This window comes from Trichoplusia ni, chromosome 22, assembly GCF_003590095.1.
Source record: "Trichoplusia ni isolate ovarian cell line Hi5 chromosome 22, tn1, whole genome shotgun sequence".
Lineage (NCBI taxonomy): Eukaryota > Metazoa > Arthropoda > Insecta > Lepidoptera > Noctuidae > Trichoplusia > Trichoplusia ni.
This window is the reverse complement of record NC_039499.1, coordinates 2,809,679-2,832,543: the sequence shown is the minus strand read 5'-3', so window position 1 is coordinate 2,832,543 and position 22,865 is coordinate 2,809,679. Positions and strand designations below refer to the sequence as shown.

General features: G+C 42.2%; 1 protein-coding gene across 4 annotated transcripts in view; it reads right to left on the bottom strand.

The window, feature by feature from the left end:
- Positions 1 to 22,865, bottom strand: part of LOC113504627 (myelin transcription factor 1) — a 201,290-nt gene that overhangs the window by 73,999 nt on the left and 104,426 nt on the right. For 3 of the 4 annotated variants that reach the window (XM_026887035.1, XM_026887032.1, XM_026887033.1), the window contains exon 3: positions 14,735 to 14,774. The exons of the other annotated variant lie outside the window; for it this stretch is intronic. In XM_026887035.1, coding sequence (XP_026742836.1) covers positions 14,735 to 14,774 — 40 coding nt within the window. The remainder of the gene's footprint in view (positions 1 to 14,734; positions 14,775 to 22,865) is intronic. 4 annotated transcript variants of the gene reach the window in all.

Sequence of the window (22,865 nt, the reverse complement as noted above, 5' to 3'; positions counted from 1 at the left end):
ATCCTCTTTTTTTAGTCTTCGGGTACGGAACCATTAAAGATCAAGAACTTCGTTTACATTGAATTCCTACTCTTATAATATGTGTTAATCAAATAAATCGCCATTCCATATTGCCTTTCAAGTATACTTTGTTAATTTTTTTTACGATTTCTCTGTCTGTTCTAACGATGCTTCCACGTGTGACCTTTAACCCAACGCGTCGCGAAAGAATGAGTTTTCTGAATTAAACCTGACTTCTGACTGGAATGAGCATAAAGGCTCTTTCATATAGAGGGCAAAATATTAATTATTGTAAATTATTTTTCAGAATAATCTATTGTCATTAGCAAATGTAGGTATGGACGTGTACGTCACTTGAAGCACTTACGAAATACATACATTACAGTCTCACCTGCCCTTGTTTGAATCTTAAGTATCGAGCCATTTAACACGTCACCTGTATCTGGGAGCTCAATATGAAAAATGTTCACACGCGCCGCGGTGGCAGGGTTACGGGAGGAGCCAAGTGTACCCCAAGGAGTTTTGACTTGCAAAGCAGCCTTGCCGAGATTTTTCACGAGGGCCGTAATGACTGCTTGATGTGTTCGAGCGAAGAGTGTGTGGAGGCAGACTAGGTGCTTCGAAGGAGAAAGCTTTGTCTTTTGGTACGTACTAAAAGTCTAAAAGACCAAGTACAAGTTTATAATAAGATTTGGATCATTCAAAATCTATGCAGCAGTAAATAAGTCAGCAGGCAAAGTAACAATGTGGAAGCCACCTTTCTGGGGGCTCGCATCTGCGATATATCCGAGGCGTCTCATTAAACATTCGAATACCATTTCCTGTCGCGTGAAGGAAACAGGATTGTCACAATCCGTATTGTTTCAGATCTCATAACGCGTGTAGCCCTTTGACTCGACATTTCCATACAGAATGCTAATACAAAACGTCGTTACATAAAGGCGCCTCCACACTTGGCTAGCTTGCAGGCGCGTCACCTTTGATGCGCGTATGATTGCCCTCGCCCGCGACACATTGGATCTATATTGTTGTCTTTTTCAAGTTTCGTAATAAGGGATGAGGGTGTATTAAAGCCTTTTATCCGGCTCGTCACGCCGGCACGTGGGGTCGGGAAGGGGTTTAAGGTGAGCAAACATTAGCTCTTTTACATTTTTGCAATTTCATCGACGACGCCTCACGGGTGTTTGCAGTAGCTTGAGTTTCAGGAGGCTCGAAGGTTTCGGGGCGTTACAACTTTAACTCTTTTCAAAAGGGTTCCAAAGTAAACGAGTTTTTAATGTTTGTTTACAGCCGTGCTTAGTCGTGTCGCTAAAAGCTGGTTTCTAGTGGGACGCATCGAGAAATCCCAAGCGAAGTTAAGCCGTGTATTAAGTGCGCTAGGCCCGGGGCCAAGTCCTCGCCGCAGACTGCCTGCAAATCTTGGCTGCATTCTCGAACATTCCAGAAGATGTAGCCGGGATTAAACGACGTGGTATATTCAACAATTACACTATATCCAGGCAATTCCCGCAGGTAAGACTGCATATTTTAGGGGTGAGACAATATTAGCTGCTGCGCTCGTGTGGAAAATGAAACTGTTTTTGGTCCTAATTTACAATGCTTGTAATTTGAGCGAACACGTTCCTTGTACCGAGGTGTACACCGTTTTGTGTACGCTGCGAGCATTTCGAAACGTATTAGCTGAGTTCGCAAATATGCATACGGAACAATGCAGAGCGGTGAGCAAATGTTGGCACAACCGCTGTTATGTCTAATGCGGTGAACTATCGTATTTACTAACGCTGTTTTATGAATACTTGAGCCAATCTCGAAATAAAGGAACTGGGAATATTTCCTTACTCTTTTACTACTATTTGACATTTGTTATCCGGACAGTCTGTTTTTATTTTTATTAAACAGCTCTTCTGCAAACCTAGATAAATATAAATAAAGACCACGAATTAAACCTTAAAATCTTTATTCCTCATTTAAACTAAGCTTTTCCTTTATCCAACACAAGATAATGTTTCGCTTCAGGCAACAATTATTGTCGGTGTATTTAAAATAAAGGGCTAATTACTTAAAACGAAAGATGCTACGACACGGCGCACGCCGCGCCGCGGGCGACCACAATTCAGGAATAGCTCATAACTCACGCGTAATCGCGACTGGCGCGCGACATTTTGCATCCTGCGGCTGATAGCGCGATCGCGGCGCCGACGCTTTGTGCGCACGATCATAAATGCATTCCTTCTCCATAATTAACTGCTCATCCTATTTAAGACTACCTTTGTAGCTACGTAAATACAACTCTTTTTTTTTTTTTTTTTTTTTTTTTTTTTTTTTTGTCCAGTGGAAATCCTCATGGACATCCTTCGCCCTGGGGAAGGCGAAGGGGTGTGCCGGACTCCTACCGGCTAAAACCACTGGAATGCTTCCCGCTTCCTTTAGTCGGGGGCCAAGCGGGAACGCTTTCGCAGTCTACCGCGAACCCCGACATGGGAGCTCCTAAAAGAGCTGCATCATCATTGAGAGGAAGAGCAGTGTCTTCCTCATCGCTTTAAGAGGCGCGCTGAAGCATCGCGCGCGCCGTCCTTGCCTAGGTACAGTACAGCAGTCTTCCCCAAGACTGCTGTCCGAGGCTAATCATGGTGGCTGGAGAAGGGCAAATTGTGCCCTTCTTCTGCCCCTTGCTCGTCGTGCGCGTAGAGGATTGTCACTTCTCTCCCGTGTTCTCTCTGCGCTCTCTTTGAGCGCCATCACTTCTTCGCAAAAATCCATGACGGCGCACCAAGAATCTTCGCTCGAACTCATAGAGGCAACTACGGCTGAGAGCGACATATCCTGACCAATGGTAACAGCAAGTGCCCGACGCTGCTCAGCCCAAGCAGGACATTGCTCGAGGGTGTGCTGCGCCGTGTCCTCGCTGCTGCTACAGTGGTGACAACCGGGGGTTGGCTCTTTTTGTGGTATTCGAAACAGGTACCTTCCAAAGCATCCATGCCCGGTCAGTACTTGTGTCATCCGAAACGTCAGGGACCCGTGTTGTCTGTAGTACCACTCCCGGAGTGCAGGTCGAATAGCTTCTACGGTCCTAAGACCAGCTCCGGGACATGTCAGCCTAGCCGACCACACGTCCAAAAAGGCATCGTGGAGTTCCCTCATTAAGACCTTGATAGCCTGCTGAGAAGGTCTTTCACCATAGCTAAGGTGCTCCTTACGCCACTCATAGGCGCTAGAAAGGACCCTAGATTCTAGGTCCCACGGGAGGGTTCCTGCCAAAAGGCACGCGGCTTCGCAAGATACTGTGCGGTATCCACGAATGAGGCGGATAGCTAACGCTCTCTGCGGTCGACTGAGCAAAGCCGCACCCCGCGAAGTAATACATTCCGCCCAAATGGGAGCCCCGTATAGTGCCATAGAACGAACCACGCCCAAGAAAAGCCTACGACAACTTGTTCCTGGGCCTCCCAAATTGGGTAGAAGCCGTCCAAGAGCAGCCGCTGTCTTCATAACCCGGGGTCCCAACTGCTGAAAGTGGGAGTCAAAAGTCCACCTGCTATCGAGCACTAGCCCCAGGTGTCGCATAGTGCGACCTATTTCTATTCTGACCCCACTCACAAGGATGTGAGACCCTGCTGGAGGAGCCTTTCGGGGTCCATGAAAGACCAAGGCTTCTGACTTCTCTAAAGCCACGTCCAGACCCAGCCTTTTAATGCGATTTACAATCTGTGCTACTCCTGCCGTTGCAAGATGTACCACCTCACGGAATGATACTCCCTTCGACAATACAAGTGTATCATCAGCGTAACAGTTTACACTTACTCCTGGAAGAGTAGGACATCGCAAAACCCAGTCATACCCTATATTCCATAGCAGTGGACCAAGCACCGAACCCTGAGGAACTCCACAGGACATCTGCCGTGAAGAACGTCCACTTCTACTTTCGTATAATACTGATCTTCCTTCTAGGTACGCCGCTATTATACGACGGAGGTACGCAGGCACTTCGTGATAGAGGAGAGCTTCTTTAATGATACTCCACGGTAGAGTATTGAAAGCATTGACTATATCTAACGACACTGCCAACAACACTCCACCGCTCGATACTGCCTCGTCCGAAAGTGCTTTTATACGCTGGATAGCGTCAATCGTGGAGCGATTCTTTCGAAATCCAAACTGGTTATCGGAAAGATCGGGTCCTACTCTCGATAAGTGCTCAACAAGGCGAGCGGCGATAATCCGCTCAAAGAGTTTCCCAATCTCATCCAGCAACACTATAGGTCGGTACGCAGATGGAGAGTCTACGGGTCGCCCATCTTTGCGAAGTAACACCAGCTTACCCTCTTTCCACAGCTGCGGAAATTCACCTCGTTGCAGGCACGCGTCGAACAATCTCCGTACTCGTGGCCTCAGAGTCCCAAGTGCTATTGCCAGCACTCGGCCAGGCACTCCATCGGGGCCAGGAGCGGTACTCTTTTTTTTCAGTCGCGCCTCAGCTGCAGTAAACTCTGCACAGGTTATCTCAGGCGCAATCGAGCCAGAGTCATTAATAAGGTCATTATGAGAACACATCAGAGGAGATACGTGAATGGACCTAGTTGGGAAAAGGGCAGTGATCACTCGCTCCAGGAATTGGGGCTCGAGCGTCTGCGTGATTGGAGGAGCCCTCGACCGAAGCTTTCCACGCACCATACGATACGGACGACCCCAGGGATTCAGATCAAGCGACGCCAGCAATTCCTTCCTAGCCGCATCCTTTGCCTGACCAATGGCTGCTTGAAGGGCTATCTTCGCCTCGCGGTAATTTTCATATAATCGAGCCTCAAGGTCACGATCAGTGGTTCTCTTTCTACGTTGTCGAGTATACTCGCGCCTCTTTATTATGCACGCCGAACGCAAATTCGATAACTCTTGAGACCACCAATAAACCTGGCGTCTCGGTGGAAGTGGTCTGGACCGGGGCATAGCCGCATCACATATTCGCGACATTGCGTGTCGGAGCCAAAGGGCCTCTTCATTGACATCCGAGGACACAGCTCTTGGAGCAATCCAGGCTTCGACAATAGCTGCTTCTTTGACAATGTCGAAGTCTAGCTTGCTTAGTGTCCATCGTGGAAATGATGATGTGAACGCTCTTATCGTAGATGTTGGCGCGGCTGGGGTGGCCACTTCAAACGTTATGTAACGGTGGTCTGAAAGTGTTTCAACCTGGTCAAGAACTTGCCAACTTCGCACACTGCTTGCAACTGTAGGATTAGCAATGGACAGATCCACAATTGAACCCCCTTGCCGCCGCACGCACGTCTGCACTGTACCTCTGTTGAGGAGGCACAAATCCATCTCTAGAAGCCACTCTTCCATTAGGACACCACGGGCATCAGTAGCGGGAGAACCCCAAGTCGTTGATTTAGCGTTGAAGTCCCCTAGAATCAAAATTGGGAGCGGCCGATTTTGCTGAATCAAAGCGCCTACACTGCTAAGAAATGCTTCAAATTCTGCGAGTACTCTGTTGGGTGAAAAGTACACTCCTAGAACCAGTAAACCCCCCACCAAAGCCGCTGCACAGCCAGGACGTTGTGAGATGACTTGTAGAGGAGTTCGCGCCGTTATAGCTACCAAGCCTGTAGAATCGCCAAGCCAGTAGTCACTAGGAGGGACAAAATATGGTTCGGCAATTGCCGCTATATCTATTGACAAATCCGCAATGGTTTGGATCAGTAGATCCTGTGCCCTTGCGCAGTGGTTTAGGTTTGTTTGTAAAAATCGAAGAGCCATACTTAATTGGACATAGGCTGCTCTTCATTCCCGGTTACGGTGGTGGGTGCCGCAGTAGAAAGTGCCTTCCCTGTAACCCTACTACCTGTCTTTGCCTTAAAGGCTGACTCTCTACATACTTTCGCACCTACAATATGCGTGGCTGCTTGTCCCTCAGCAGCACAGACAAGGCAGTGCGGATCCGCATTGCAGCCTTTCGAATGATGTCCAGCCTCTCCGCATCGAAAACAGAGACCGGAGCGGTCCACCTCACTCGTGCACATTACCGCAATGTGCCCTATTCTCAAGCAACGAAAGCAGCGCGTTGGTCGGGACTCTAAGAGACGCACCTTGACCGACACAAGTCCGACTTTCAATATTTTCTTTCGTGCCACCATCTTGGCTGCGACCACAGGAACTCGCAGTACTACTGACCCACCGCTCATTCCATGCTCACGGATTTGTCCCACCGATACACTTTCAGGGGTACATTCTCCAATACGAGCAATGGTTGCTGCTACAGCTTCTGGGGTAGCAGAGTCGTCTAACCCCGACATCAGAATCTCTGCACATTTAATGGGGACGGAAACTTTCAAGACATCGCCCATTGCGTTGCGAATTTTCTCGGCAAGAGCATTCGCTTTTGGCCCACTGGATGTTCCCGGTACCCGAAGTATTCGGGCCCCTGAAGCCGCTTTTCTGAACTGAACGTTAAGATCAGTTGCATCAATTTTTTCCGAAGCCTCACTTAACACAGATGCGTACGTTACGCCACGCTCTATTGCAGCTGGCTGTAGTTGTAACACTACAGCCGAACTACTAGGAACTCGTACTGCTTTAGGCCTGGATGCCATCTGCTTCTTTTGTGCTATACTTATTGGCTTTGTAGAAGGCACTCTAGCGTTCTTGGCTTTCCTTCTACTCACCGTAGTCCAGCCATCAGTGCCGGTACTAGTGGTTGCTACTGGCTCCGAGATATTGACGGCGATGGTAGGAGGAACCCTTGTCTCCTTCTTTTTATTACTCTTTTTGGACTTTCCCGCTTCAGGTCTATAAAGCTGGACAGTCTGGGTCGAAGCCGGCGACGCTGCTATCTGCTGGGTTGAAGTTGGTGAACGTTGGTGAGTATCTCCAGACAGTGGTGGTCTTAGCCGTTTCTCAGGCAGCAAACGCTCCTCCAGGTTTTCAAACCGCGCGTTCATCATCGATCCAACCTGTAGCATAATAGCGCGAAGAAGCTCCTCTTGCGGAGCAGTCGAGTTGGCAGAATCAATATTACCATTTAGAACTGAGTCGGAAGGTGCCTCAAAAACTCCAGAAGCAACACTATTAGGAGTAACTTGTGCCCGTAACTCAGCCAGCTCTTTTCGTAGATCGACAAGTTCTTTTTCTAAGCGAACATTGTCCTCCTCTAATTGGGACGTTTTTCGCTGCAATACTGCAGTTTCCTCACTGACCGTCCGCTGTCCAAGAGTCTCCACAGAGTCCTTTATTGTCGACACGGCGTCTTTAAGGGCTCTTTGAAAAGTTCCCTTTAGGTTACCAGATTTCATGGCAACTTTTTGGACGACATCTAGACTGGCTGAAACGGCATTTAAAATAGAAGAGGTGGACTTTTCAGACTCAACTCTTCCCTCTTTATTTAAAACCTCTGTCATCTCACGCCTTGCAGCGTTGGCTATCTCAGCTGATACAGCTACCTCATCCTCTGCTTTAAGGAACTTCTCTTGTCCCTTTCCAGCACTACGGAGAGCTCGCTCCTTAGCCAGACCAACATACTCCCCAGTAGTAGGGGGTCGTCCTCGCCCTCTCTTTAAGGGCGTGCCCATCTTTGGTGAAGGCACATCTTCATCCGTCGAGACCAGTTCTGAAAAACTGCTCGCTATGGGTCGCGTTCTCTTTCTGAAAAGCTTGCTTCTCAAGCTATTTCCACTTTTCACACTCATCATACTCGACGCAGTATCTGAACCAGACATTGCACCGGCTATTTCTTTAGTAGTTTGGTTTGTTTTTGTAAATTGAGACATCATAACAATTCCCACGAGTGCGGGGGAAATAAGAAGTTCGGCCGAGTAGAGCCCCCTGTACCCGACTAAGCGTATTACTCCAACAGAGTCCGCCGGTTCTGTGGAGGTGCTCGCTAGCGACTGATACACTCGTCAGCCATACATCCCCTCGTCACGAGCAAACTTAGGATTCGAGGAATTTTTTCAGTGGTTATCTTCCACGCGGCCCGGCCGATAAAGGCAAGACCCCCGCTCCCCGTAAGGTCCCAGACCCTCGTTGGGGGCTACGGTATGACAACGGTGACCTGATTAAAGGCCGTGTCCGGAAGCAATGCGAGTGCATTCCGAACCCCTGTCCGCGCTGTAGCTCACTGTCGAAAATCGACACCTTGCAATTGCGCCATCCGCAAAACGGACTCTTCACTTTGTCCAACGTTTGCAACGTTTGGCCAGCAAAAAAGAATACTAAACCAAATCCATCGAACCTCTTACTTCAACCTCTTACTTTTTAGTCGAAAAGATAGGGAGAGCAAGAACCCACGCCCGCTGCCGCTACACGGTATAATGTCCGAGACGCCGACGAGCCGTAACTGTAAACAGTCACTCGCTACGCAGCGATCTGAAGAGATTCCGATCCTGCCGTCTATCCCTAGGTGGGAAGACACTTCACCCGCCACCGCTACTCAAAATAAGTTTGAGACGCCAACGAGCCGCAACCGTAGTTGGTTGCCTACACCGCCACAGCAGCACATGACCAGCAGTAAACACTAACCATACTTGCTGTGATAGATAGCGTCCTCATCGTAAGGAGCAATCACACTTAACTGGTGTCGTTCGCGCCGGGTAAACCCGGTACCGCACATATCTGTACGACATTCCCCTATCCACGACCTGGGGACGCGCCCGGTAGGGGCCCAGGAACCCCTGCCCGCAGGAGACTTCTTTCTGCGGTTCACGGGACGTAAATACAACTCCTAGTTTAACAAATACATAGAAACCAAGTTTACAAGGTTACTTGTTACACATTAATATCAAAACTGAAGTTACCAAATAGTAACTAGAAGATAAACGGCCTCCATTAAATGTACCAATTCATACAAGTGTTATTGTCACGCTGAAATTAAAATTATTCAAACGTACAAGGACGCCATTGGAGCAAACAGAAACTTAAATCTATTGTCTAAGTTTATATCACAACAAACGCGAACGTCATTAGCGCGCCGCTCCGTATTTAGCACATTATTCAAAAAGCACGTGAGCCAGGAAACCCTTAAAATTACACACGAAACAGTGCTCTTTACCAACTTTCCCATAAGAGCCCATTATTTACGGAGCCACCGTACCATTAAGATTCTCCACATATCTTCGAAAGGCGCGTTATGGTAATTACGGGTCGCCATTTTATCTCGCGACTCTTCGCGATTAGAAGTCGCGCGCTCGGCTGCACGTCGAAATAACAAGTGCGCGAACTTAGTTCGTTTCTGAGAAGGAGCGTTGTGAAATTAATTCGGATGGAAGATATCGGGCGGCACGATAGCGGGCTCCTTCCGCGCCATTTATTGCTCGTGTGGTGCGGGTATCGGTGAAGGGGTAAAGAATATCAAGATGTAACGAGCGCCAGCCGGAAGGCTCGCAAATGAGCTCGCAGACTTATCTGTGTTAATGTGGGCGAGGGTTAATTTTGTCTTACATGAGCAATTTGAAGATACCACCCTCGTTTCGAACTTACATTTGTTGTTCTGTATGATTATATGAGAGATTTTGGCTGTGTTTGTGGTTATTGCTTATATCATTGTCATAGAGCCAACAGTTACATTGATGTTCATTTTTATTTACATCGCTGACATCTGATACAATATACTACCATTTAAAGGAAATCTTTTTTTTTTAAATCTCTACACATCTTATCTTCGCTTTGCGCTAAGGGCAATACGTGCTCACACACATCTCACATTTAATTTATGCTACTTAAATATTCGTTAAGATTTCGTCTAGACAAAAGGAAAATATAGCGACGTCTGTAGGGAAGAACGTCGGAGCAAACATGGATGGATAGCAAATACGAGAGTGTATTAGGCAATGAAATTAAGTCGCAATGCAATCTCCTTGGATGTGGAAACTATTGTCCTAGCACAATGCTTCTATTAACTAGTAGATGAGAGCGGTATTGAATATTACGTTTGAGAAAGGCGCTCTTTGTAAAGTTTGGGAAAACTATTCGATTTTCAGTTCGTGGTATGATGAAATAATTTTGATTTGTTTGTGGCAAATCTGATACAAAAAAGACCTAACTATGACAAAGATAATTAATACTTTTTTTTCGCTGTAGATAGTGTAACAAAATACACAATTAAAAATAAACTAATACATTTCAAACAAAAGTCCAATAATATACAGATAAATCTTGCTTAACTTATTCAATTTCATATACAACAGAGCAAAGGATTTTCCAGAATGAAATATTGAAGGAATCGACAAAACTTGGTCTCATGTAATATGCAGCGGTGTAGGACCAGCGGCATACTGCATATTTTGTGCCTAAGATCCGCGGGTCTACGAGAAAACTTTCGAATCCCCTTGCTTAGGCACTCAGACTTTACGATTTACTCTATTGTAGGTATACGTTGAAAGATATGGATATAATACCGGAATAATGATGTAACATCCATACATACAAACTTTCGCGTTTATTATATTAGTAGGATGAGAAATATTCGTATCTAGTTGAGTAGAAAGACATTACAAATTCTCAAGCGATTGGTTCCCTGCAAGCTAGGTAAATCGATTCTAAATGTATTGCCATTTATCGCAGACGACGTATAATAGAGGTGCAACTACACAAGTTCCCCGATCTTACCAAATTAATTCCACATAAAGCTGAATACACAAACGTTTGCGGTCGTAGGTGAGAGCTCAAAGGGTCAGTTCACACGACAGGTTAGCGTCAAAAGGATTGACCGAGACGTGTCGAGGTGGGGCGGGGCGACCACAACCTAGTCGCTTCGCAACCACACTCGCTTTTTGGGTGAACTTCCACCTTTGTGGTTAATTTCGTATAGAACTTCACAAGTCGTTGTTGCGTATAATGCCGAAAACTTTTGCCACTGTTTCTACTTTCAACCGATGTTTATCGGTTTTGCTTTTAGCATTTCTCTGGCGGAATCGTTTTATTTTTTTCCGGATATTTTTTGGACGAGTTTATGCGTTATTTTATTCCTGCATACTATAAATAAGTTTCTCGTGGTTGGGATATTTACGAACTTTCTAGACGGCAAATTCTATACTAATAAAATTCCAGTCTTAATCAGAGCATTTACATTCATATTGGTAATACTAGCAAAATATAGCCAGCAGAAAGCTCAACACACAGATATTTAGCAAATACATAGTAAGGTGTACAAACAATTGTAGCTCTCTCCAAGTATCGGTCTGGCAGGAGAGCGTCAGCAAAAGGAACTCGGCACTGAGCTGTTTACGTGAGGGCTGTTAGCAAACACCTGTAAACGCCTTTACCTTCGCCTCTGTTTGTACTGGACGCTCACGATTGCCGTGTACAATTAGCCTCAGATGTCTCACCTGAAAACCAATTTATAGCCTACATTTGCCAAGATACTATCTTCGTAATTTGAACCTTAAAGTTACACCTTAAGAGCTAATTTTGAACTATACTTGATATTTGAAATGAGAAGGTAAGGTGGCAACTTTGTCGTCTGGATGTAGTGAAGTCTTTTGAGTGTCGTCGAGGTGTTAGTTAGCTCATGTGGAAACGTTAAGTACCGTGGTCATTTGGCTTGTTTGTTTTGCGTCAAACATAGATTTATAACTTTGTTTTAAATAGGTTTCTGTAACTAGAGAATTGTTAAAAAACAAATATGGAAAAAATATTACCTTCTAGCACAATTTTCATAATCAACTTCACGAAGTGAAGTGGAAATACAAAAATCACGTTTCACTATTGCAAAACATCCACTTAAAGCATTGCAATTCGGAAAAACAGCATCCATTTCCATATTCCCGGGCTGCCCCTCTCAAAAGTCCTCAATCATGTTCGCCGTGTTGACTCCTGGATATGATACGACCTCTCCACTCGACATGATCATAATACCCTCCGCTGCATCCAACAACCCCTTCTACATCCATAAACCGGCTACAAATCTTAGCCGAGCGTTCGGCATCTTTATAACTGGAGGACGGCTATCCCTTAACCCAACATAATGGCCAGGTTTACTGAGAGGACCGTCGTAAAGTGTCCCGTCCAGCGCGCGTACCCCAACTACGGGACCCTTCGAAATTTCACGAACTATTTGGCCCGCACTAGCCCTCACTCAGCTTTTTTGTCGAGGCTTTATTGTCCGGATTTTCTGTTCACCTTTATCGTTATTGTGTCCGCTCGGCTTCATAAAGGACCGTGGTTCACTATTAGAACCTCATAACCGTGGGAAAATGTTTGAACGTTCGGTGAAAATGTTAAAGTGATAAAAATATCGGGTAAAAAGCGAGGTCAGTCAATAAATCGTTTGGTCAATTGAGCAGGATGCAATGGGCGTGTTAATTGGTCGGGTGCGGGAATGTATCGAGGGCTCGCTTCGAGCGATGAGTGGACACGGAGCAGTCATTGCGTGAATGATAATTGCCCAAACGTTGGGTGTCGCATAAATTCAGGCTATTGGTGTGGAATTGAATGGCTGCACGGCTTAGTACGTGTTGCCGTGGATTTAAATGTGCTGGAACTGAAATGTACTGTTACCCGATGTACGTAATATTGCTATGCTTGGAGTGGTGATAAAATATTTATAAGCTGTAGTTTGAACTTTTGATCAATAAAAAAATAGCTATCACGTTATAGCTTAATAATGTTAAATCTTTTCATTTGAGTATTAATTCATAATTTACAATAACGTATTATACCTAGACGTTAACTGTAGTACACACTGCTACTCAAAACTTATATTGAAGAATTATAGACCAAAACTAAGTGGCTCAACTCGCGACCCTTTCTATATCTTTGTTGGTGTACGTCCGGAGTAAAGGACCAGTGCATACGTTCCCGCAGAGATAAACGCATACGATTACATGTACGAGCCACAGGTGGCGTATAACATTTTTCAGTCGGGACGGGCCATTGCCTACGACCGGCCCGTGAGCCCGCGGCTTAATTCGAGACCTTTACAGCCATTTGCAATGGTTTGTTTTTATTGAAAACCGTGGGAATTTGATGATTGGCCCGTATTTTGTGCTACGAAGGGGATTTTTGGATTTTGTACGCATGTGTCGGGATTAATTTTGTGATTTTAGGATGGGTATTTAAATCTAATTAGGTTATCTCATAAAAACATCGTGTGATAATAATACTTATTAACATTATGTAATCATCAGAGATCTGATATTGTTAATCCATTTGTGTCACTTATTGGGCAAAAATTCAAACCTTTTAAGTATAAACGCATTCCCATTTTCAACGCCAATAAATAAACCAAAAATGTCACGTCATAATGTTTAGAACAAATGACGTGCTTTATGCCAGCCTGTATTGTCATCCATTCAGGCTGGGGGCTCCAAATAATTACTGCTCGCTTGACAAATTGCCGGCAAAGCCTACGTGTCGGTGGAACAATTTGATACAATTTTCACCGCATTTTCCCGTACGGGCCATGGATTTGCATACGTGCACCCCTAGATTATGCAAATATATTTTTTAACGTACTGTTTACCTACCCTCAGGAAGAGGAAACACTTCGGGCACGCATTTTAAAAAGATTTACGCGCTTTGTCGGATCATTAAGTGCGGAACTAATTTGCTTACCTTTGAAATGTTTAATGCTTTGTCTCGTATAATTACTGCAGGGTTACCGTCCCCGTAACGTGATATGCAGATTTTCGCGCTAAACTGTTGGTTTTACCGACACGTGGTTTCATTTGACGGTCGTGTAAATAAAATTTTATCTTTTATACCAATACAATTCTTATTAAAGCTTTATTGTATCAAGGTGCATTCCTGAACCTGAACATATCAAGGGGATGTTTTTAATTTGCACGTTTTGCTTACAAGTGCGCAACTTCTCAACGATATTGAGCATGTGGGAATCGTCGAAATTAAATTTTCTTTGTTTTCTCTCGTGGGCTGTGGGCTCTTGGCGTTATTAAATTTCCTTGTGTTTTTTAACACAGCCATATCATTAGATTGAGGGTTTCCGTCAAGAGGAAATTGTGGCGAGGGGAGCGAGCTGAGCACCTAAACATATTGAAAAAATAAAAATCCCGGCTACTTATTGCGTTATACTTGAATGTTGCTCTACTTGAATAAATTCGCGCAACTATCTACTTTTTATTCGTATTCGTGCAGGTTTTGTTTGAAAAAATGAATTTTGATTATTGGGTTAATTTTTTTTGACTGAAACTGCCAAAATTATTAATATCAAATAAAAAAATCACTAATTTACCCTGTTAAAGTATGTCATGTGAAATAAAATTAAAATAATAATGAGTCGACGGGAATGAAATGTATCGGCCTCCTACCAACAGTCAACGGTAACCCTAAAATGAAACTAAAATTTTCAAATTGATAACCCAAGATAGAGCAACTTTCCGTTCGTTTGCACAGCCGAAGCCAACGTGGAAAGACGTTTGAAGTGGTTTGTGTAATAAGCACGGCCGCGACAAAATTCCTGGCCGCGCTGCGTTTGGGAACCTCACCTTAAATATACATATTACATTACGTGAAATTGCCCATTTTTTCCACTCTCCACCCTAGCAATTAGGGTAGCTTGTGCGTGTTCGTTTTAGTATATATTTTTATGGTACGCTTTTTGGCTAGCGTCTGCAAGGAGTCGTGGGATGTAATGAATAATTAAGACATGTTGTACAAGGGAAGTGCCAGCTTTTTTCTCAAAACGATTGATGACAATATTATTTGTTCAGAGTGATGTATTTTTCTGGCCAATCACGGTATGGACTAAGAACACAATAACCGAATAAGACAATAAAATATTTACCTTGATCAGACGGAGAGGGTATTCGATGTCTCAAGGAAGCCTGAAACAAAAAAAAAACAATAAATAAACATCAAAGGGCTAATATATTCATCAAACTCAAAATTAATTAAATTCATCAATTACGTCACAAAAATATCAACATCAAAAGTTCAAAATTAAAAATATGACGTTCAAATGATTAAAAACGCCCTTCCGAGATTGCATTTCGACAATTAACGCATTAAGACTACTCTCGCCAATAAAGAGCAACTCTCTCTTAATTAACGGTCCCTGTTAAAAATTGAGTACAAATTCAAGTAGCAGATCTCCCGGGGTGGGGTGGGATCTAGTGAATGGCCTGTAATATTTTAGTTTGGTTGAAACAAAAAGTCCTGGCGTCAGTGAGGGGCCGCTGAGACGCTGTCACGTAGACACAATAAGCCTTTTAATTCGATTCGTCAAGACGGACGCGAGACAAAGGGCCCGGAGTTATCATTCAATGGGGCACTCCTACCTTCTTATTACTCCGCTAAGGTTTTCTTGTGAGGTGGACTCGGACTGCTGCACGCGGGGTTTTGTCTTAAGATATATCCTGTGACTCGTAACTTTTTTATTGTGGTGGATTTAAAAAAAAATTGTGTTTTCCTTTGCGGGCTTTTAACTATTTTGAATTTAACTGAATACTTATTTAACTAGGAACTTTATTATTGAAATATGTACAAAAATAAGTTTTTAACAGGGGAATGAAAATAATAATAATCTGGTCGCATTATTAAAATAATTATCTTCGACTGCATTACCATAGAATTATATCAATGAAATTAATTGCATACAGAATATAGGTACAACCTTTGGAATTTAGGTGGATGGGAAAAGGAGAAATATTTTACGTCAGTATGTTGAAAATAAATTGCAACAAAGTCTGCAATATCTCGAACATTGTTATCATGTGTAGCGTTCAGTATAAGTGCAGTTGATCCCATGCGTCGCCGTGACCCGACTACCGATTCACAGCTAACACGTTTATTTGTTGCCGTCCCGCTAACTAACCTAATAACCTATGAAAACTGACAACAAGTCATGGTGAAATATAGTTATTGATTTAAAGGTTATTTTACTCAATTGGTAAAGTGACTCATACCGCTGTGTAATGGTGGAAGTTTTAAAAACAATTGCGATGTTGCTTTGTTTTTAAATTTTCAACCGACTTTTAAAGGAGTAGGTTTTCAAGGCGTCTGTATTTTTTTTAAGTTTGTTACCGATTTTGTTATTTATTTCTTTATTAGGGAAAAGCTGTCATTTGGTCCCATACAATTTTTATCATGTTTGGCCCATTGGCTTTTTATTTGAAGCTGGTACTCTATTTTTGTTGATAGACATATTATAGGCATTGTTTTTTTTATTACTTTTGTATTTAGTATGTACGTATCCAGTAATATGTACCAACTAATCTGTGTTCTAAATACATAAATGTCAAGTTATCTAATGAGTATCCGTTAGTACTAGCAGTTAGAAGTTAACAAGTATTTATTTAGAAATAAAAGGTGGAATTCTCGATATATTCACTGGCCAATACTCCTAATCCAATATCTATTTTCTTTTGTGTACCCTGCAATGTAAGTGCACTTGATCCCGTGCGTCGTGCGTCGTGACCCGACTACGGATTCGCAGCTAACAGCCATTTGTTGTCATCTCTTTAAACTCGCCCTAAATCAAAGCAATTCTATTTATTTCAGCTGCCAGAGATGTTTATTGTTGTACAAAATACTAGAACTTTGAAATAGGAGTCGGAGTTGTGTATGTTTCCTCGTAAACTCTTTATTCGTTTATTGTCTACAGGGTACTTCCACATTTTACTATCTCTTTATATTAGACTAATAGGCAATCATTATTTAACTAATTATTTAACACATCATAAACTTTCGTACTAAGAAATCATAGGTCTAGATTAGGTCTAGTCGTATGTTGTTTGTTTGTCCGCGATTATCTCGCGTTTGGCTGTAGCTATTTGGATGCGGTTTTTATCATAGTTGTTAATTGCATTATCTTCGGCTTTGAAGCTGCCCTGAAATTTACAGCCTGCTAGTTTATTGGGAAGTGTCTCAAAAAAATCCAACCGGAACGAGAAACAAACAAGATAAGTGAGTACCCTGTTTTCATACTTTTATACGTATGAAAACGGGGTACTTCACTGAGATTAAATTAAATCACAGCATACACACAATCATAACCCAAAAGGATCACAACATAATATTTCTCATTTCTCACAAGTAGCAGACCATTCTATACCTACAAGGTGAATTAAACAATTTAATAATGCCTTTCTCATATAAACCACTAGCCAATATCAAGTAAAAAGGGGTTGGAATCCCACTGTCTGGCTATAATTACCAGCCAGGCATTAAAGATAAAACCGTTGCGAGTAAATTGAAACGTGCCGGTAGCCGTCATGTTAACAGACAACCTTCTTGATATACTGTGTATATTTTTTGTTAAGTTGTCAGAACGCTTTCTGTTTTTGAATTTTATTGACAGTTAAATGTACTGTGCCTCATATAAGTTTTTTTTTTAATTTAAAGTTAAGAAGCAGACAACCTTCTTAGTATTATGTTTTTTTTAGGTTGTCAATATGCTTCACGTTACTTTTTTCCTTTCAGTCTGAAATCAATGGTACGTAATCTACGTATCATTAAGCTACAGCCAAGCTACAGGTTTACTAGATTTTTTCTAATTATTTTGTGATATTTCTTACCATTAAAGCGTATAATAATAAAATTAAACACGCTGTTTATTTTTTTAATAAAGACTATAAACCTATCATTACCTATCATTAAAGACTAAAAAATAATAATAAGTAGTATTTTGTTTACAAAGAACATGTTTTTCACAAGTCCGTCTGTCTCGTGTGTCGACGTCGATGGGCGCTAGAAATTAACAGAAATTAAGAAAATCGTTAAAGGGGAATGAACTAATAGCGGCAGTTAGATTAAATGAGCTCCGACCGAGATTGGGGCAAACAGTATTGCAAAAATGTTTAGGTTACAAATCAACTTGACTGAAATATACGGTGACAGATATTTTGACTTAGATACGTCTGTTTTTGATAGGCAAGTTATTCAGAAAAACAGTCAAGGATGAGCTGGACTCGCGAAAAGTATATAAAAATATTGGTCATCTATCTAATTTATGACCTTACCAATTGTGGTTGCGTATGTTTTATTATTTACCTTACCTACCTTCGGACTTCGAAGCCTTAGTAATAGGATGCCATTATTACAGTTTATTTAAGTCCAAATATTATTGTTAACAGCTGTCAATGTCCTACTGGAAGCCACAGGCCTCTCTTCCCTACATCCACAAAAAAAGTAAAAAGCCCAATACAAACTTCTTCACAGATATGATAATAATAAAAAATAATTTCATCAAAAATGACCTTTACTGAACCTCATCCCGCGAATTACCCTACAATAAACAATAACGTGTAATATCGTTTCGCCCGTAACTCCCAGATGTATAATACACACTGAGCTATTGGCTCGTGTAAATGAACCATTAATCCATAGTAACATAGAACAAAGACTTCCCATTCCTTTGTCTGGTTGTAAGAGCTAATCTGCAAAACTATTCAGGGAACTTATAATTCTGATAAAGTTTTTGAAGTATTAAATTCACGCGCGAATTTGTTTACGGGTTAGCGAGCCGCTTAACAAGTCTGTATTATGTTCAAACTTTTAATTCTTTACATGGACATGACGTTGGATTTAAAATTGAATATAGTGAGAGATGAAATCGGTCAAATGTGTTTCGGACTCACAGCAGTGAGGCTTTGTAGGTAGAGTCTTAAGACCATGAAAACAGACAAGTGGACAGATAGCAGTGTTTCAGTAGCAGTTACGTTTGAATACGAGACCCTCAAAACCTCTACTGTTTTCCATTACAAATAGTCAAATATTCCGAACCGCGAAGCTACTCATATTTTTTATTATCCTTGAATAAAAAGCAGCTTTAGCTTTATTCCAGGACCTACCTCAGGAGCATATCTCAAAACCATTTTCTTTTAACGTTTAGAATAGTAGCTAAGACTTATCAAATGAATTCGTAACTATCTAACACTGCCTAGTAATAACCTCAAAACAAATACAAATTAATCCTATTAAGCTCTTCAAAGGCAAATTTAACACATAAAACAAGATTAAAAATATATCACAATACACGGCAATTACAAGTCGCGTTAGTCATAATGAGAGTTCGCTAAAAGAGATCGCTTTAATTAACTAATGGCTTTCGAATGTTAATTACAATAGCTGAGGGCTACAACTGCAGTAACGTCTACTGATCTATGAGCTTTGCTTTTGATTTATGACAGTGAAGTATTGTTTATTTCTTAGAGTAATAATTGTAAGTACTTAGATGCTGTGGGCGTTGAAGATACAGCTGAGGATTTCGTTAAAAATGTTGCAATAGTCGGACAATCTTAATGTGGCTCTTGTAAAAGAATACAGTCGATTCTGACTATAGTTATTCAATTGGGTCTGAATGTAGTCTGGCAATCCGATAAATGCGCGTAAATAAACCTTTGCATCTTTCAAGTAGGAATCATCCTCTATAATATTTCTTTTGCATACGTGCTTATATTCATAATCAGGAATCACGTGAAGAAACAAAAAGTATTTGCAAGTTATTAAAATAAACTAATTGCAGAGATTAAACTTATTTTTTGATAATCACGCAAAAATGACTTTTACAAAAACACTTTCAATGTAAGTAGACACTTCAAAGCAGACAATAACTCGACGCAATCTAAAAACTCCCCCAAACAAGAAAAAAAACTTTGAAAATAAAAATATAATCACATTAATTATAATCTAATGAAACGGCAGTTAAATCACGCTAATTGTTCTCTTGTTTTTATTTTCCAGCCTCGTTTGGTTTGAATGGAATTCCTTTATTTACGCAACAAAACCTCTGTTTACTAACATCCTGCACAAAAGACTCGGAAATTATGGCCGCGATAAATTTAGGACGTAATGAAAAACATTTTTATAGATTAAAACGTTGAAAGAGTTGTTTCAGTCCATTCTGATTTACGAGAGTAGCGAGACAGTTATGTGCTGTAGTTGATTTGTGAGCTTGGATTTTGGGACTTTAATTCTGGCTGCGGTGCTTATAAGATGGGTAGGTAGTGTCTATTCAACTGTATTAGATGCATCAAGTGCGTCAGATGCATGTATATATCTTTCTCTATCTATCTATCTTTAGGCAGTCCGTCTGGCTTTCCTACGTAGTTTCGATTAAATATATGAACAAGATATGACCTTCAGAGTAAAATGCTTTAAGCCTCTATGGTTCAAGTGTGGCTGTTTTTAATAATCAACGTTATCACATGGTCCGTTAATGTAAAACACTACTGAAAAATGGTATGTTTGATCTTGCCGCAGGAAGTGGACGTCTCCGGCTCTCCGGCATTGTCCCGTCCCCGGCTCATCTTCTTAATTGTTTTCTTTCGTCGAGCACTTACGACACAATGCTTAATGACGCCGCTTTGATCATCGCGTGATCGTGTGTGCCAATATTGGTCACATTACCTAAATACGATGGTAAAGTTTTCGTTACTTTTGCCCAGTTTGTTACAAGAACAGCCAAGTTTTAGTTTAGGAAATAATTCAGTTTTGTATTGTTGCGGGATCTGCGTGACCAGTAATCGCTGCGCGCCTTTTAGTAAATTGACCTTATTCGCCTGTTTTAATACTATCGCGCCTGCCTGCGTACGCGTCCGGTGGTTAGCCATATTTCAATCTCGATAACGTTTTGTGGTTACCGAATAATGCCCATAATTTCAGTTTATCTAATTTGCGCGTGTGAACCCTTTACAAAGATTCGTCCAGTCACGTAGGTCGAAGACACGTGACATTTCGAAAACAACGGGTACAAAACAAAATTACGAGGCGAACCGCGTCTGTGTGCGGCATCGAGCTGCTTGTGGGTGTGTGTGCGTGCGCCTGAATTAGACGCGAAACTTTCAAAGTTTTCCCAAATTTGTGCCGCCCGCGCCCCTCCGCCCCCCTCCCGCGCCCGCGGATCGATACGAGCGCCGAGCGAGCGACTCCCAGCCTCATGAAAATACCGGACAACACTTCGCCTCAGTATTTACCATGACGTGTTTTGTGGTGAGAACGCAGTTATCTCTACATATTTTAGTAAGGGTTTGTGATTTGATAGCTAGTGTGCTATTTAGAATGTGATTGTTCCCGACCTACATTTCATAACTGTTTTTTTAAGGCCAATTCTTTTAGAATTAGTTTGACGTTTTATTATTTTTGTTCAAATTTTAGTCTTAATTTCATGTATGGAAGCAGGTAAAATGGCTTTTTGCATGATCTTGATAACCTGTGGCTCATTTTGCAAGTTCAACTAATTCTAGGGCGGCAGCTCTGGTAATACGAAGATGTCGCGTGTTCAGTTCGACCCATACCAACTGTCAGCGCGCAAAACAAGAGTGACAACTGAAAATTGGGCGCGCGCGGCTCCACCGTTGTTTGTCATTAATTGAGGGCTTTGCGATCATCTTCGTGCTGAAGTCCCTCCGAGAGGCCGAGGGCGGCACTCTTGGGAGATATCTGCTCGCCAATCGCGATGACAGCAACCCTCCGGCCTCGAGTGGACATTCACTAACTCGAGGTGGGAAAAACTACCGGCTGACACTACTTAACGAACGGGGCACGCCCGGGAATTTTCTTGAGTGCTTGTTAATGTTTTATGGGCAGAACTTTTTCAAAGTAGTGCGTAGATTGACGCGCTAAGTGTACCTACTCGTACATAATTTAACACGTTTCCCCTCGGACGTGCGACTCGTTCATCGATTCTATTATCGTTCATAAACAATGCGCCCATAAGTGGCGGCCAGTAAGCACTAAGTAGTCCTTATAAAAATATCTATGGTTAATTTAGTCGCAATAAAAATCCAATCTCGAAAATGGTCATAAAAAGCGGAACACAAAACTTTTCTGATTTATAACAATTAATATTTGAAATATTGACAATATTAAGGGAAATGGCCGACAGCCGACAAATCATATAAAACCGCCCCGGAAGGAGGAAGCACTGGCCCGTTGCTCTGGGACTTTATTTGGAAATGGAAAGTCTGAAAAATAAACGACAGCAAGTGCGGGGGGACGATTTATACCGAGCGGCTAGTGCGCGTTCGATTATCGAGATGATATTTCTCGATATTAAAGTGTTGCCAAGAGGACTGCGGACAATATGACCCGAGGAAGATTTATTGAGCAATTCAACGTGACATCGACGACCGTTACGATTATTTCATTATATTGTCGGCGCCGTAAAAACGGTTAGCGTTTTATTTTATTGCGGGTTCGCGAGCGAATTTTTATTTCAATATTTTATTGCGTTGTAAAATTTGGACTGCAGTCGATTTTGGTTGACAATTCTACGCTGAGCGCATCTGGAGGCAAAAGTTGTTCGTCAGTTACTGTAGCCTGACGCAGCTTTAAAGGGAACAAATTGTCGTCGACGAATGTAAACATGTTTGAGCAAATTTTTGGGAAATGTGCTCTAACCTGTTAACCGATGTTGTACGTTAGGTAGGTATCGGTAAGGCTCAGCATGTCGCATGATTTGTGCGTCTCCTTGGTATCGGGGTTCGTACCCATGTCGAACGCACGTGCTTACAGTACCTTACGCAAACGCTCGGATGGAAAAATACTTGGTAGTTGCGATACTACAGGAAATCGTACAAAAACTTGTAAAATAAATGTTCGATGTTAGCAAATCCTTTACTATATTTAGGTTTCGAGGTAAAAGTAAATATAGGTAAACGATCGTAAACGTGTTCTTTCAGATGTTTGAAAATTTTCGGAAATAGTTACGTAATTTGTTTGCCCTTTCAATCACAATATCATTGAAAATAAGGCAATGAATTTTTTATTTAATTGATTAGGTAACCAGCATGTACCTCATCTACAAAGAATAAAAAAAAACAAGCGTCGAAACCAGCTAATTGTGTCATCGTTATATTTACAGTAGGTGGGTACCAGCTCACCCCGCGCTACCCTGGCTTATTGAATAACTGCATGAATCACCGCGCCTCGCTCTACTGCACTCCCCACACATTCTGTTCGACAAATGTTTCCCG